The sequence below is a fragment of the Numenius arquata genome, chromosome 5, assembly GCF_964106895.1.
Source record: "Numenius arquata chromosome 5, bNumArq3.hap1.1, whole genome shotgun sequence".
In the NCBI taxonomy this organism is placed as follows: domain Eukaryota; kingdom Metazoa; phylum Chordata; class Aves; order Charadriiformes; family Scolopacidae; genus Numenius; species Numenius arquata.
This window is the reverse complement of record NC_133580.1, coordinates 11,227,309-11,244,744: the sequence shown is the minus strand read 5'-3', so window position 1 is coordinate 11,244,744 and position 17,436 is coordinate 11,227,309. Positions and strand designations below refer to the sequence as shown.

General features: G+C 38.6%; 1 protein-coding gene across 2 annotated transcripts in view; it reads left to right on the top strand.

Annotated features, from left to right (window-relative positions):
* TENM1 (teneurin transmembrane protein 1) overlaps positions 1-17,436 on the top strand; it is a 249,015-nt gene that overhangs the window by 167,311 nt on the left and 64,268 nt on the right. For both annotated transcript variants that reach the window (XM_074147706.1, XM_074147705.1), the window contains 4 exons: positions 5,330-5,449; positions 7,177-7,438; positions 10,089-10,356; positions 15,912-16,055. In XM_074147706.1, the coding sequence (XP_074003807.1) occupies positions 5,330-5,449; positions 7,177-7,438; positions 10,089-10,356; positions 15,912-16,055 (794 nt within the window). The remainder of the gene's footprint in view (positions 1-5,329; positions 5,450-7,176; positions 7,439-10,088; positions 10,357-15,911; positions 16,056-17,436) is intronic.

Genomic DNA, 17,436 nt, shown 5'->3' with positions numbered 1-17,436 from the left:
AAATTACTGGTTAGTTTGGTGAGAAGATCATTGGGATTCAGATGAGGCTGTATCTTTGGAATCAGGGCAGTGCCTTGAGACTCGCACTGTGCCATGTCTCCTGGGTTTTGTCAACAGTAATCTGCAATGTGCTGGGCACCCTGAGGAGTTCATCGGTCCACACTTTGCTTGATCCTCCAGCCTTCCAGGCTGTTGAAAAATTGCTCATCCATAAGTCAAATAATATTAAAAACTGCCAGAATTTTCCTCAAGGATGACAGATCTCGGAAGGAGGCAACATCTTAGCTGTCCTGCCTCTGTTCAGAAATCTTCTTCTGACGTTGTCAATCTGACTGTCATCTAGTGTCTGTTCTTCTCCTGGGAACTAAGATTACTGAAAAAAATACAGACAGACAACTGTTATGACAGTAAAAAAAATCAGAAATCTGTGTCCCTGCCTATCTGGTACAGACCAAAGAATGCTTGGGGGTTTTTAATCTCCTTTTGGCTATTGCAGAAAAGGTTGTGTCCAGGCAGATCATATTAAGTCATGACTGCCTGCAATGCCACTTATTTTATAGCATTGGTGGTTCAACAAGAAATATTGGAAGGATTGGATGAAACAGTGGCATTTGTTTATTTCAGAGCCCTGGCACCCATTCCCAGTGGTGCTCAAATTTTGCAAAGCCCTATCTGTTTGGGGTTTTTTTTTCTGCTTTGCAAGAAGTCTCTGAGACCATTAGGATGATTAAGGAAGAAACATCTATCCAATGTTTTCAGACTTCCAATTCAAATGACTTTGTGCAGTGTTTTACTATACCATAGTTCAGTAGAACTCCAATATGGGTGATGTTTGCATGAATCTCACTCTAGATAAAGCCAAAGTGATGTTGAATAGATTTGGGAAAGCTATCACAAAATGGTGAAGATTATCACTGTCCTTCAGCCTGTAAGTTTTTTGTTTCTGCCATATCCTGGCATTTTCAACATCATCTGAAATACTAAAATTAGTTGTTCTTACAACTGCTGGGACATCTATCCATTTGCATTTTCACCTTAAACTTTGGCTTAGATCTAATTTTTTTAATATTTTGCTTCTAAAATGCCGTCAGGGTGTTGTGTTGAGCCATAGCTAAATACTACACCAAAATTAATGTTAAGGAGCTAAATGTTTTCAAAACATATTTTGCTTTTTAGTGTGTCAAAGCTATGTCATTTGTACTGGGTTTTTACAAACTCCTAACTTAAACTGTGACATGCTGAAAGGCAGATTAGACACATTCTGCATAAATGGAAATATACTTGCTTACATCAGGAATGGTTTTGACCTACTACATGTACAGGGTGTAGCATATTAAAATGTTTTTATCAATTTCTGGTCTTGGGAAGGTTTTTAGCTTGTTTCTTTGCTGAATATTTTTAATGCATGCTGCTGGCAAGCTATTTGACTCACTGCAAATTGCCTACAAAAAGGGTCCAGTGTATGGTACTGAATTAATTACCCTTCAAAGGCTGCTTACAGCAAAATTGTCAGCAGGAAGAAATGAATGTACCTTACTAGCCTTTAGCTTAATTTCTCTCATTGAAGATTTTAATCAGAAATGTAATACACTAAATGACATCTTCTGGTAATGTGACACTTGCGAATTCACAAGCTGCTTGACAGAGTTCCACATCTGAGCCTAATGTCTCAGCCTGAGTTGCTCGGAGAATATTGGCAACTTAATGCACAAAACAAAAGCAAAAAAAAAGCAGATAAGTCGTAGTAGAGCAAGGCAGAATGGTGGTGGAATAATAAAATGCTTTACAAGTAGTGAAAGAATGCACCCAGAATTTTAAACTTCTATTTATATTTTAAATTAGAGATGTCAAACAAAATGCCTGACGGCAGAGAGCTGAAACCCGCAGAGCTGAGATCCTCAGTTACACATGGAATGACCCATGAAGCATTGACAGAGAAATCCTACTTCTTTTAGGCCACCTGCAACCCATGGGAATCTCTGCTTTCTCTCAAAAAGCCAACTGCTCCCTCTGGAGTTGCAGATTTAGTACAGCTTGCCAGGGGACTAGAAACATTTTTAGTGCATTTGAAAACACTTAGGCAGCTTATCAGGGACGTGTTGCTTCCCAGCTCCTCCAAATTAGAAAAGACATTTTTGCACTTACTTTCAAGTTAAAACAACTTGGACAACCTTAGTCCAAGATTATGCAATCGTTGCGAGTAGGTGACTGTTGGACAGGTAGTATGAGTTATTATCTCCCCATGAGCAAGAAAAGCAGGCCAGTCACAAACGTGTAGAATAAATCTTAGAGGCTGAGAGCAGAAGAGGGACATGCAGCACATTGAGGAGGCGTAATGATCTTTAGAGGTTTCTCTGTTAAAATTTAGAAAAGCAGTGAGTGGTAGCAAGGTCCACAGCTCATCTGGAAAGAGGGTGAATGTTGGAGCAAGGAAGCGTGAAGTGGCAGCTGAGTATGAAGTGCCATCACTACAGGGAAATTGCTCTAAAAGCTCTGGGAAAGAAAGGAGTTAAGTGAGGTCTTCTCCAGGCAGCAAACCTGCAGGGAATCTGCATGCTACTGTGCCTCCCAGCATGGTGGTCTGCTTTGTTACCTGCCTGAGCCTTTGAGATCACTGCTGGTCATCAAGTAACTGAAAATTGTTTTCATACCTGCAGTAAATGCAAAAATTATAACTAATTCTGATCAAGTGCTTAGTCAGAGATTTAGTAGGTGCTGATAATCCAAGAAGAGGCCAGAGAGTAGAAGACTCTTCAACTTAGAGTAGGTAATAAAAAGACAGTAAATAATGAGGACAAATGTAGCAACACAGAGGCAGGCTTAGAACATCTAAAATCTAAAAGACTGCAAAGACAGTTCAATACAGATAAATGTAGAATAATGAGGTTTATGACTCTTTATCGCATACTGTAAATGTATGTGGCTTGTAAAATATGACGAATAAAAAAGGAGCAAGAAAGTCAAAAGATAAGTCTCAATATTTTTTATGAATAATGAGAAGTAAAGCAAATGAGTAGAGGAAAGAGACTATATATAAAATAATGAAGACTGATGAGTTGTTATCACACAAATCTGCGTGCTTGATAAAATATGAGGACAGAGTGGAGTCGAAAGACAGGTCTGTGTGGAATGAACAAACAGGAGTACAAGAATAATGTACTGAATAACAATGACTCTTAGGGATCTCTGTCTCACACCAATGTGTATTGTAAATATATAGAGTGCACTAATAAAGGGATTAGAAAAGGAAAGGCAGGTCTGTTGATGTTAGAAATATGAGAAAGCAATAGAAACCGGCATTTTCTGCTCTAACAAATCAAAGAGTAATTGAACCTGGCTGTTCTGTTGAGTGAGTCTTGTGAGTCTGTTGAGACACACAAGAGCTTGATTGCTTTCAGTGGAGCTGCAGGTTTTGCCCACAAATAGGACCACAACCAATTTATGTAGAAAACAAAAGGTGGTAGATCAGAACTCTGTTTTGCATACTGGCAGTAATCCAGCCACTCCCATTCTTCTGGGATTTATCAGCATCTTTGCTTAAAATCAGCATCTTTAGAATTCATATTAGCAACGGTGGTGAATAGAGTACTCGCAAAGGGGTTAATTTTTACCAGTTACATTTTCTCAGGTCATAGTGAGCTGGGTTTGATGATATCATAGTGATAAATTAGTGTCTTGTCAAGTGGCTTTGGAGAATGGGATCTTATGAAACAAGTCAGAATTTTCAGAAATTTATGGTCTCCAGTTTTTTGCATATGATTTCATTGGATCATGATCAATTAATCTCTCAAAGGATATTTTTTAAATTCGTATATAGACTCCTAAATAACTTTCATCTGAGGAGCTATTAAGTTTTTCATTTAGATTACATATTCACTGTGCAAAGGTAGGATGTGTCTGTTGAGGTCTATCATGAGCTTTCCAATTAAGAGAGAAACATAACAATGTCTAAATTTATGCTTATTGTTTATATTGAGTAATTAATTCCAGTTACCTTTATAACTGTTCTATTGGTTTTCACCCTAAGTGTTTTAGCATTATCAAAAGAGTCCTGCATACGCTGTTCACTTCATTATGCGAAACTACAGTTCCAGGAAATACGTGCAATCATATCATTAGATCCCAAGACCTGGATCCGTTCAGCCAGTGGAGTTATGCTAATGTAGTCTACCCAGCAGCACAGGGCAAAATACTGAAAGATGTTTCAGTGGAATGTAGCTGTGTCAACCCTTAGAAAAATCCTAATCTGCACTGTGAGGGTATTTTACATCTTATTCCTCATCCTTGATGAGACTTGTCTCCTTTACGTTTCAGTCTTCAAATATGTAAAAGGCTAATGCTGAGAAAAAGAGAGTAATTTCTTCAGAGTTTCTGTGGCTAGGGTGAAAGTAATGGTCTTAAAGGGCAGCAGCGGAGATTCAAATTAGAAAGTAGGAAAAACCTGCTGTGAGTAAAGCGTTCATACAGGAGCATTGCAATGGGTTACTTAGTGAGGTTATGGAGTTAGACAAGCATCTATCTGGAGTAATGTAGGTATAGTTGATCTTACCTGAGGCAAAGGAATGGACAAGATAGTCTTGTATTTACTTTCAGCTCTCATTTTCTATGATTCTGTGATCCTGTTATCCTCCGATTAGACCCACTTAGTAATGAGTTCACTTTCCTGTCTGTTGAGTTTGATGCGTTTTGCTGTGCTGCTGTATTCGAATCCCTTTACTGGAATGGGAGGATTTTTGTGCTGGAAAGTGGGTGCAAGTCAGAGGGAATTTAGAAGGGCGTAACATGTGATGGGGTATGAAGAAAAATGTATGTTAACGCTTGATTAGGTGCTCTCTGAATTTACGTATATAACTTTCTGAAGTTCGGTGAAGACCAAGTGTCTCACTGCTGCCTTATCGCATTAGTTCAGCTTTTTTTCTAATAGACAGCGATGCCCTATTCTTAGCAGCAGAGAATGAGGTTTCATTCTCCCCTTTCACAAATCATCACCCCCTAGAGCTGCAGCAAGCTAAATCACGCTATCAGTGAAACCTTTGCAGTGCTATTCAATGGCAGAACAAATGGTATCCTGAAATATAGCCGGAAATGGAAATATATTCTCAATACACCAGCAATTCATGGGAGGGTCTGTGTGTCGTCTTCATGAGATAATGGTTTTTCAAATAAATCTTCTGGACTTGTTTAAATTTTCATTCAAAATCAACAGTCACAATGGTGTCAGAGTAATTCTGTCTGTCTGGGACAGAAGTATAGCACCACTTCTGAAATCAATGCCCTTCTCACCCTCCTGATGGGTCTAACTAGTTGCCTGCTACTCTTTTTGTTACAGACGGGCATGTGTCATTCGAGGCCAGGTGGTAGCAATAGACGGAACACCTTTGGTTGGAGTGAACGTCAGTTTTCTGCACCACAATGAGTATGGATACACCATCAGTCGACAAGATGGAAGGTCAGACTTTCACGTGTGGTCTTTTACCATTTGCATACCACCTTCTGTTCATGTACAAAATTTTCAGAGACATTCCTCTTCATAGTGTGGCCCTCTGCTCTGTGAGCTCTCTGTGGTAAAGGGACCAAAGAAGAAAGAGAATAAGAAAAAAAACTGATCAGCACCAAGATTACAGTGGCATTCAAACACCTGGAGTCAAAATGTGACAGTACTGCTACAATACCACCATCTTGACATTTAAGTATTTTCACTAGTCAGGTTTTCCAGAGAATTCACTATATTTTTCTTTTTTTTTTCCTTTTGTTAACTGTGAATCTTCCAAGTAGTTTACTGAGGTGTCAATGAAGTTAACTCCTTTAGTTGATCACCTGAGCTTCACAAGTAAAAGTGAGGACAGACTCTTTCCAGAGCCAGAAGGGTTGAATTGCTCTTCCATAACCAGTCTGGGACATTGCTGGCTTCCTTCTCTTCCCAAGCCTTATAGGACAGAGTTCAGTTCTCAGAGAGATGACGTTCCTGTATGTTCTATATTGCACACCAGGGTTGGCTGTCCATTTGTAGTAGGGTCACGGTTTGCTCCTAAACTTGAATTAAGCTGCTAAGGGTAGTTTAGGACTTCATCTTCCTTGGCTGTGTTATGAATGACAAGAAATCAGAAGCTATCTTCCAACAGGGAAAGAGTGTAATTTGTCACTGTTTCCACAATTATTATTTTTTTGTTTGTCTTTGTCAATTTATAAAAGTAAGGAGCATGCATATTTATTTTACCTTAGTTTATTGACTTTCAAATCGCACTACTGAAAGTTAGTAATTATCATTTCCTCTTTACGCTAGTCTGGATAAAGTTGTTGCATTAAAATATGCTACCTGTATTTCACTGTGAATGTAATCGGTGTCATTTGGGAAATGTGATGAGATATGCATAATTAAGTCTGACTTCTTATCACAGTTTGTTACCATCAAAAGCCTCCATAATAGATGCATTCAATAATACAGAGGGTGAAGTATCTATTTACATATTACCTTATGTTGCCTGACTATGGATGTCAGAAACTCAGAAAATTGAGACTCTGTGTATCGTGCCTTCTACGTCCCACTGTTTTGCAGCCCAGATATGCCAAAGGTTCTTCATAATAGCTCCCAGAGGATCACCTGCCTTATGTACAAGAGCTGATTCAGTTCTCAGTGCAATTAATCAGCATATTTCCCAAAAATTTCATAACCTGCACAGAGGGGTCTCCTGCTCAATGTACTCAACCTTTTCCCTTGCTACTTTTTAGAAAAAGGGAACAGGATATGTTAATAGAGGAAAGGCCTAACACACTTTGAGACTTCTTATTCTGCATGCCATACCTGCATAGATTATGAGTAGCATCCCTTTTCTGGTCTAGGAATTTCTTTTCATATAAACCAAAGCATCTGGGTCCACGCTTTTGTTACAGAAGACTCATTAGTATCGATTCTAGTTGATAAATAGAGGGGAGATAGGTCAAGTAACTGTGAAGTACTCTGCTTTGCTATTGATGTATAGAGGGAGAGAGCACAGAGAGGTAAAGCTTCTTTGTGAATACAAAGGTGGTGCTGAAAAGGTATACTTGAATGATTTCACACAGTAAATTAAGGGCTGTAATGACAAATACAAAGTTTTTGATTGTGATGCATTGAAAGTTGTGGTAATATGATGATAAAACAAAAAGAAACAAAGCATTTTATTTTCTCTTTTCCAGTTTTGACCTTGTGGCTGTTGGAGGCATCTCTGTCACTCTAGTTTTTGACAGATCTCCTTTCATATCTGAAAAAAGGACACTTTGGTTGCCTTGGAATAGATTTATCATCGTAGACAAAGTTGTAATGCAAAGAACAGAATCAGACACACCATCTTGTGACATCAGTAGTTTTGTCAGCCCTAATCCGATTGTACTCCCTTCACCCTTGACAGCATTTGGAGGGTCCTGTCCTGAAAGAGGAGCTGTTATTCCAGAGCTACAGGTAATGAAGAGACTTCCAGATCAGATGCAGAACAAGTTCTAGACAATTTTAGTGTATAATTTTAGTAATAGTGGACAATTAACTGCTGTGGTGTTATTCACTTGTCAGAATGACACCAATGCGTATCTTTATAGTACTGTTTCAGAAGGTGCTTTTGTCTTTTTTTCTTTGTTTTTTTTAAATATTTTAAGGTGCTTTATTTCTTACTTCCAAGTGGAAAAAAATGGGGAGTCCTAACATGACTTATTGTTGAAATCCTGATTTATTTATAGTGATGCACCAAACCATTCCTAGGTTACAGATAAACAGTACAACTTCCCCATACATCAATGTGAGACATGACCTGAGGTGCTTTGAAGGCTCCTGGAGGTGTTTCATCCCTTCACATCTTCTAGTTCTGTATGATGGCATCTCCAGCTGTATTTGAGCTTCTGTTTTTTTATTACTTTCCACAGTAGAGCAATTTTAAAATGATCTTTAGGATTGTTTTTATTTAAATGTCTTTTTTCTTGACAATCCCTTAAGTGTTTAGAAGCAATTTCTAACTAACCTTCTATTTAACTGTTCTTTTATTTGGGACTTAAAAGAAATTGTATGAGTCAAACACCCAACAAAATACAACTACATGGAGGTTTCAAATCATGTTAACCCCCATAATTTTAGTATGTTTTCTGAGGAGTTAGAATTCAAGCAATAAGGCCTTTTTGGAGTTCTCTTTAAATTTCACTGAGCAAGTCTGGAAAATATTTTGGAGGCTACCTGTAGACATTAATATTTCCAACCTTTTCTCTTTTTCTCGTAAAAGTGTTGCTGCTGGTTGAGGGCCTTTATTCTACCTGTAAAAGACCTCAGATTGAACTCAATTGTGTCTAAACTCCATAACTATTCAAAACATTATCATGTTTCAGCCAGTTGATGGACATAGTGTTGCTTCACAGAACATACTAAGTGAAACTAATCAACATAAATTAAGAATAACTGATGGACACTAGTAAGAAACAACTGGGTCACATTACTCCACATGAGGTCTTCCTGAGTCTTTAAACAGTGAGGTAACCAAAGATGCAGTCTACTCAAAGAGAAACTGCCCCCAGTCCTTTTTTGTCATTGGAGGGTCCTTAGAGTGTGAAGTTTCATTATAGAGTACTGAGAAATGAACAAAAAGTAACCCAGAATAATAGGAGAAGGAGATATATTAGCATGTATTAATGTATGACTATTTCTTCCTGCTTTTCTATTAAAAAATGTGAAGACATGTCAGATGTATGACAGAGGGGGCAGCTGGGTTGTCAGCAGGAAAGAAGGGGAACACTGCAAATCAGAACAATAAAGGGAGCAGGATTTCCCTGGCAACACTACATTTCATATGTCGAAATGACAAGTGCTGGCAGGCCTCCAGCTGTACTGCAGCAATCGTATGACAGTGATACTGTAGCAATGTGTAAATAAAATTGTTTTGAAAGTGAAGTAATCTCTTGTTAAACAAGAAAAATTGAAAAACTGGGGAATATAAACAAAACAGTTTGTATTTTTCCAAGCTTGATGAATTTAACATTGTGACATGTTGGCTTGTTATTACAGAAATACACTAAAATCATTAGCTTTATTAAACAGTCTATTTTTCAGTGGCTTTTGGGTGACTGTGGTGGCATCCTCCAAGAAGCTGCTCTCTTCTCTTGCCTGCTCTTCCTCACAATCTGTCCCAGGAGAGCTCCTTTTTCTCAGGAGATCACAAAAGTTTGTAGCTCGAAGGCCCACATCATTCAAAAGGTCAAGGCCAAGTTCCGTTTATTTGTTGGTTTGTTTTTTTTCCCCTCACAAGCTCGCAGTCTTTGCAGTCCCTCTAGTTGCTGAGGGCTTATCTTCATTGCAGCCAGGAACTGATACTACCCCACAGTGGGCATGTCCGAGCCGGCTTTAATCCAAGAGAGTCAGACAGCGGCGCTGAGAGCGGTGCCGTGGATGTGAGCTCTGCTGAGCACCCCAGGGACTCACCTGTCAGCTGGGTGACTGATGCCCAGGCTGCTTCGTCTTCCCTGCTGCCTGTCCCCAGATAGCTCATTAGGTTCCTTAAGCTGTGCCTTCATACACCATGCCCCTTCTTGCCAGAGCTCGGCCTCACTGCCAGTGCTCCTGCACAGAAGATGGTTTAGCAGGAAGGTTTGCTTTCTTCCTTAGCTCTCCTCATGTTGGAGTCATTACCTCCAAAGCAGGGTACTATCTTCAAATCATGATGTAATACGTGAAGTGTGTGCCCATTTAAAACAGTTTTTAATCATATTCTGGTTAAGAACACACATTAAGTAAATCAAATAATAAAGCCAAGGTAAAGCTGTAGAGCTCTGGTGTGTGAGTATGTCCCCAGAGATAGTATTTGCCCCGTGGTAGATAAGAGTAAAGCATTGGAGGAAGAGGCTCTTTATCAAAATAGAGACTGCCACACGGTAAGTTGGCCAAGCAGTTTCTGATGTTAGACATTTTGTAATATGCCTGATTACTGCATTGCTGAAATAAACACAGACGACCGTCAGTGTTTTAAGTGGTACAGTGTTCACATCATGATTGTGAAATGTAAAACAAGCACCTGCTGTTATTATTATAATTTTGCATTTTTCTTGGTTATACATATAATGATGTGGTTTTTTCCAAGGTGGTCCAAGAGGAAATCCCAATTCCTTCAAGTTTTGTGAAGCTGAGTTATCTCAGCAGTCGAACACCAGGGTATAAAACTTTGCTGCGCATTATTTTGACACACACAGCCATCCCTTCTGGAATGACAAAAGTCCATCTGATAGTTGCTGTTGAAGGACGTCTGCTTCAGAAATGGTTTCCTGCTGCAGCCAATTTGGTCTACACGTTTGCCTGGAATAAGACAGATATATATGGACAGAAGGTTTCTGGTCTGGCCGAGGCTATGGGTAAGTAGCAAGCACCTTGATGCAAGCAGAAGCGCTCACAAACATCAAGCCAGGAAAATATGGCTTATAAATTTTGTTGCTGCGCCTACGTTCTTTTAAATCAAATGCCTCTTTAGCTAAAGTGACTCGTATGATTTCCTAAGAACATTTATTTTCTTGTTCTTCCAATGTCATCTTTCTAATTTAATCAATTTGAAAATCCCCTTTTCCCTCAGAGAACGGTTATGTACTAACGGCATTATATTCAGCTGTCTTTGGTTTTGAATGTTACTTTGAATATGACCTTTGGTGTGTCATTGTTTCTGTCATTTTTTGGCTGTGACATTTAAAATGTCATTTCCACTTGGGGTTTACAAAATTCTAACTTTTAGGCATCCTTTCTTACTACATTTCATGTTCCCAACAGTTAAAACTTCTTGATTTGTTGTTTAAAGATGTTTATATGAAAATCATCATGTTTCATAGGCTTTCTTTACCAAGCAGCACAAGCAGCTATTCTGAGAATTGCTGCAGAAGAAATGTCTATGCAAATAGATTTTATTTAGCCAGCCTTTTTTTTTTTTCATTAATTTCATTATTTGGTTTTTAAGTCTTGCTGTTTTTTAATTGAATTTGGGGCTATGTTGCTTAATGGACTAATCTTATTGATATTTTCCATTAAGATTATTTACCTTACCAGCAAAGCTTAGTATTGTGAATAAGCCCTATTCACTTCCTTAGCGGTTCTGTTTTGCTTTTTCAGTCAGGGGAATTATAGCAAGCAGCATTGGCAGGATCAGGCTATAAAACAAGAATAGCAAGGGCTACACAGAGCCATGTACCCTCACAAGAATATGCCTCATGCCGTATATGAAAATGCTGTCCTGAAGGGGAAGCCAGAAGCTCTCTTCAGGACCTGCTGCATTGTCCTTATGAGCAGAATGCCTGCAAATTGGCCCGTGCAAAGGCAAAAGGTCCCATCCCGGCTGTGCAAGCCCTGCAACTCCCAGAGCATCCAGTGCCTGACTCCGTTATCCTGTGCTCCCAGCCAGGTGGTCTGTGAGGCAGCTGCCTGGAGAAGCAATGAAAGGAGGGTTATAGCACTTTCCTAGTCATTTCTACTTAGAGAATGATGCAGACGTAGCCACTGTTGTCCACAAAGGGTTATGAGAACAAAATACGAAGTCTGATTTACATCATGCAGTGCACATAGGAATATATCAGAAAACAAGGAGCTTATTCCAGGGCTGTGGTCCCACAGTCTACTTCAACAGATACAACTGCAGGCTGCTGCCAGAAGGGACATTCCCACGTTCTCTCCTTACCCCTGGGCCACCACTCACATTCATTTGATCATTAAATGAACCAGATCAGGAACAAATTCAGCTGAAAACTGAAGCAACCGGAAAATAAGTGATAAATTTTCAGCTTCATTAGTTTCCTGATCTGCTATGAATGCTAGCACAGAAGCGCAGGTCTTCTCATTCCAATCGCAGCTCACACACTACATTGGCCTAAAGTGATCAAAACTCCACCCTTCACACAAGGTGTCCTGAATTGCTGCATCATCGTATCTGCATCTGATCTACCACATCTGGCCTGCATCTGCAGGAAGGTGGACAACGTTTTGAAGGGGTCAGTCAGGTGCTGGCACTGACACAAGCGAGGGCTCTGAACGTCCCGGGTCCCCTTTTTGGCCCATCTGTCTCGTGAAACATCCTTGTAGGGAGGGGAAATCAGTCCTAGCCCATTGCAGATAGAGATCCCTGCTAGTATTTTGCAGTGAGGGAAGGTATTAAATGGGTCACTTACACATATTTGTGAAAATCTAGAAATGACGAAAATTCCAGTGTGCCCTTTGGCACTCTCATGGGTGGTCAGGCAGGATCAGATGGGTCACAGGTGCCACCTGGGGCTTTCCTCAGCGTGGCTCCACATGCCCTGTATTTGGAGTCTGTCACTGCTCAGTGACACTAACATGTCTGAGAGGGAGCATTGAGTATGCTGCTTGCTCCCTCTGCATCATTTGAGAGTCTTCTGATGCTCATGAAGTCCAGTACATATCAACAATTTAAATCAAATACATAACATCTTATGAAATTATACTGTAGTTACAGATTCCCAAATTAGAAGTAGATGAGTGTAATATGTTTAAATATGAATAAAGCTTATGCAATAACGCTGGATAACAAATTTTAAATTATTGAGTGGTGCATAATCTTTTTTCCTTTACTTAAAGTTTAGTTTAATTATGCTTTTTACAAAATAGAAGCAAAAATCTTTCTATTTTAAGTGTATGTTAGCATGCTTTGTTAGATTCCAATAAAGCTTTATTTAATTTGACACACTGTAGTACTCGGGGACCTTTATATGCATCCATTATATGAATTTTTGTCAAAAGAATTTCCTCTGCCAGTATATTACCAATATTTAATAATACCTTCTGTTGAGTTTTCATTTTAATTAAATTAAATTGCAGCAGGTTGAAGTCCTGGAACTCAGGAATATAACCATCTGCTTTTGGTTTTATAAATACTATAAACATCTTTATTTTTCTTCTGAGTTATTGACAGCAATGATCACATAACCAGTTACAGAAAAGAAGACTTTCTGAGCATATATTTCCACACACAAGTGGTTCAGTTTAAATTTGTTGGAGAAATGTTTGCTGATGTTTGTCTAGTCCCCAAGTTCTGAAAAAGAGGCCATTTTCTCTTCTCAGAGTAACAGCTGAGATTATAAAGTAACATTGTTTATTCTGAATAAAAAAACCATCATGCGGAGGTTGACACACAAAACCTTGGTGGTAGACTCTATGTCCGTTGTAATTTAACACAGGAAAAGGAAGAATTTCAGTAGAAACCTCAATAAATGCTCCTGTATAATTCCATACATGCTCAGTCTTACTCCTGCAAGCCCTTGCAGCCCACACAGCAGCATGAAGTGGTGTGCAAGGGTGCGAATATAAACCAGCTTTCAAGCAGAACAGTCTTAGCTCTTCTCTGTTTATTACTTGTTTCTTTGGTTGAGTTCATTATATCTGTTGTTTGAAGAAGTAAGATGCTGGTAAGTACAAATATTTCAGGAGAGGTTGAAGTAGAGGTTACTGTCACGTTTAATAGTGTTGTTTATTTCTGACCTGTATTTTGGCAACAGCCAAACTGTGATATGCTGGTACTACTAGCAAATTATTGTTCATTCTTCTGAATAGTTACATGAAAAGAATAGATTTTTGGTACAGAAGATTTCAGTAAATCTTCTGGCAATCCATTTTGAGACTGCGAAGAACTGTACTTGCTGGCTGTTAGTGTCCAAAAAATATTGTCACTACAGTTCTCCGTCATGCAGTGAAATCTCAGTCACCTCAAAAAAAGGGCTATAAATTAATTTGACTAGAAAATAACACCCCACAATGAGGGCAAGCTGACTGAAATAGTAATTTCATTTCGAAAATTACATTTTACAAAACCTGCCAGTAACAAAGTACTTCTTTTTCAAGTGGCACTGAAGTCGCTTGGTTGACTTTACAATTGTTATGCTTCGCTTTGATTGCTTTGCTTGCAAAATGATTGATAGGAAATTTTCATGGATGGCACATCAGTGCCTCCAGTTAGATGTTTCAGGAGACCCTGCTTTAAGATTAAACAGATATTCCTTTTTGGAGTATAGACTTCTTTCAGAAATATGTGTAAGGATACATAGAAACACAGTTATAGATACACACAGAGTGAGCGTGTGTCTACGTGTCTTTCACTGATGAGAAGGGACAAAAAGGCAGCTACACGCAATAACTATGAGAGCAGAGAACAATGAACTTTTAAGAAAGGGGATGATAACCTCTGGAGGGTATTTGGCAGCTCAGAAACATCAGCTGTAGGCAGGGAATAGCAAACGCTTTACAGTGTTAGCTACAGTCCTGGTAAATGTGCCACTGTGGATCTGTTGGCACAGATTCTCAGATGGTGTAAATTGTTATCCCTCCCTTGACCCACATATCAGCGTGGTGAACTGTCCTGTGGGTCTGTAACAGTTCACTGAGCAAGGCTGAGTGACTTTGTGTTATAGGTCTTTACTGTTTTCCAGTATACATGTCTGACCCAGGATTGAACGTGTTAAGTACATGAATGGAGTAAAAGATGCTAACGTGTAGGTGGCAAGTGTGAGGTTGCTTCATAGGAAAAGTCTGCCCTTTATCTTCTCTCTGCACTAACACCTAGAAAATAGCATGTTCGGTTATTGAACCGTGATGGCTCATCTCAGCACAGGATGTGGCTGCTCTGGAAGAAGCTCCATGCCCACAGTTGGGCACTAAGCCCGGGGAGTTACCCAGAAGCATTGCTGATGTTAGTCATAAGAGCTCCTGTAACAGAAAAATTGGAAAGAGTGGCTGCTGGACCCTCAGACTGAAACCTATAATGTTTGAAACACAATATTTACAGTACTTAAGGAGATGTGATTTTTACAAGTCAGAATTTAGCTGCAAAAGCAGGTTCTTTCTGCTAAAATGATGAAGCAGCTCTAAGTGAATTTGCTGTAAGGAACAGCTTTCAGTTTGCCATAAAACATTTATCATACAAACAAATGCTCCCTGCTATCACTGGTCAAAATACTTTGATGGCATCCAGTAATGGAATTTAGGTGGTATTAAAACTATTTATGGTTCAATTAAAATGTACCTAAAGCTGCTACACAGAAAAAGTGAGGAGAAAATATTGAAAATGTAAGAAAACTGTAGTTTTTTAAATATTTTTTTATTCTGTATATTAAAATATTTTTAAAGACATTTTTATTTTGGAAAGGCTCATATATATGGCTCTCAATACTCCCTAGATCAAATTTTGGGATTTGGTGTCAAAATAACATTCTTCTTTTATGCATGAGTTGCACTGAAGTCTAAAAAGATTAACTAGAGGAGATAAGTGACTGTAAAAAAAAAAAAAAAAGTTTGTATATTAGAGACACCAAAATAAAATTTTGAAGAGGTTTTTTTTGTTTTGCTGAAGTACTAAGTGGAAGGGGTTTTTTTGGTCAGTTTGAGTGCCCCCAAAACCCATCATCCTTAGGGAAATACAAGATTTTCAGCAGGTATTTTGGCCAGCTGTTGAGGGGAGCCATAAGATGTGAAAGCCTGTTAAGATAAATGTTTAATTCTAGAAATTTTCAGCTTGGCAATCTATTTCTGCCTAACTACAGTTTTTACAATTAGCAAACAAATTAAACCCTATTTGTTTTAACATGGCTTTTTTTTTCTATTTAAGCTGTTATTCTGGTAATTAGCAGAAATGCAATAAACAATCAAGTCAGGAGTCATTGGAGGAGGTTTATACTCTTAAGAAACCCATAACTGATACAACAGAAATTTTTCTCCTTTGAAACAGTAGTAACTATACCTGTAATAACATACTAATCTCTTAAAACCCTTTCTGAAAAAATACTATTCAACAATAGCAATCAGGCAGAGGAAAATTAGTGGCATCATTACTTGACAAATGAATATCAAAACCCAGAATGAAAAATTACCTAGTAGTTCACAGAGGAAAAAGTAGACTAATAGATCTCTAATTATTTGTTTGCAGTGTCGGTGGGATATGAATATGAAACATGTCCTGATTTTATTCTGTGGGAGAAGAGAACAGTAATCCTTCAAGGCTTTGAAATGGATGCTTCAAATCTGGGAGGCTGGTCTATAAACAAACACCATGTATTAAATCCACAAAGTGGTAAGTCCTTCCTTTATTAACTGGCCATGCAGAAGAAGAATACAAATTTTAAAGGAATTAATTGTTGAGATTTTAAGCATTACACTTCCTAATGTGTAATCCTCTTTGTTTAAATGTGCACCCTCATTTATTGAGGACTGAACTGTAAATGCCATCTGAAAGGATACTGTTAATGTTCTGGCTCCCAGGTATTAAACACTAATATCACTAACTCGTGATCGCTAACACATTTTGGTCACTCAGATGGAGAAAGGGCATACTAATTTAGGTTCGCCCTCACACTGTTAGTACAGAAGTACCACCTTTTAGGTCAGTTTATAGTGTGTTATATTCTCAGTGAAGTGTCTACACCCCTAGTTTATCCCATGACTAACACTGGTTAGTAGCATCACAGCACCAGGGAGACAAACCGTGCGGAAAAACTGACCGGCTGAGTGAGAGGTAGCACTTCCGAAGCCTCGCTGCCAGGCCGTATAGAGAAGCTTTTGTGGCTGCCCACTCTGTGGAGAAGCACAGTAAGTTACCCTTCAGGATAAGCAATCCAGCACATTTTGAAGCATTAGAAAAAAAACCTGTAAATGCTTTTGGTGTCTTAACATTAACCCTGCATAGAGATTCTTCAAGCATGGAGACTTGAATCTGTTTTCTTATTGCTTTTGTTTTATTCCTGGGTGGGTTTTTTTTTCCTAACTTAGTATCTATAATGGGAATTAGTGGGATTAAATTATTAAAACAATACCTGTAGATAAATTATGGTAACTAGAAAAATACAGTTTTGCCAATAAACAGATATCTCACTGTCCAGGGGAAAAGAAACTTGGGGTCAGATTTCAGCACTTATAAATCAGCAGAGTATTTGATTCAGTAAAGTTCTCTCAATTTGCTCCAGCTGAGAGTCTGTCCACTAAAATCTATTTCCATCTGCAAACTTCTGTTAATGAAGATTCATGCACAGATGTATGGCTGTCAGGTTTTTACAAGTTCTGTTGTTGAATGCGCAGCTACAGTATAAATATTCCACATACTAAAGGTCAGATTTAGTTTGTAAATTATCTGGATTTCTGTTTTGATTTAAAATAGTTTGACATTTTAAACAGCGGTTCTTTCATACCCTGTCTTATTGGTTTGTATAGATTGTCTCTTTTAAATGCCAGCTATTGACATTTAACACAAAGAGAAATCTGACCTCAGTCAGCTCAGCCCCCAACTGTGAGCCCCATAGTCTACTCCTTAGTGCCAATCTACCACTTGCATAGTTTAATTTCAAGTCTAAATTGCTGGCAGTAACTCCAATTTATATGACTATCTGCTAACTGCAGTGGTTACTACTATAATTCACCCCATAGGCACTAACATGTTCTGAGATTTTGTAAAGTATACA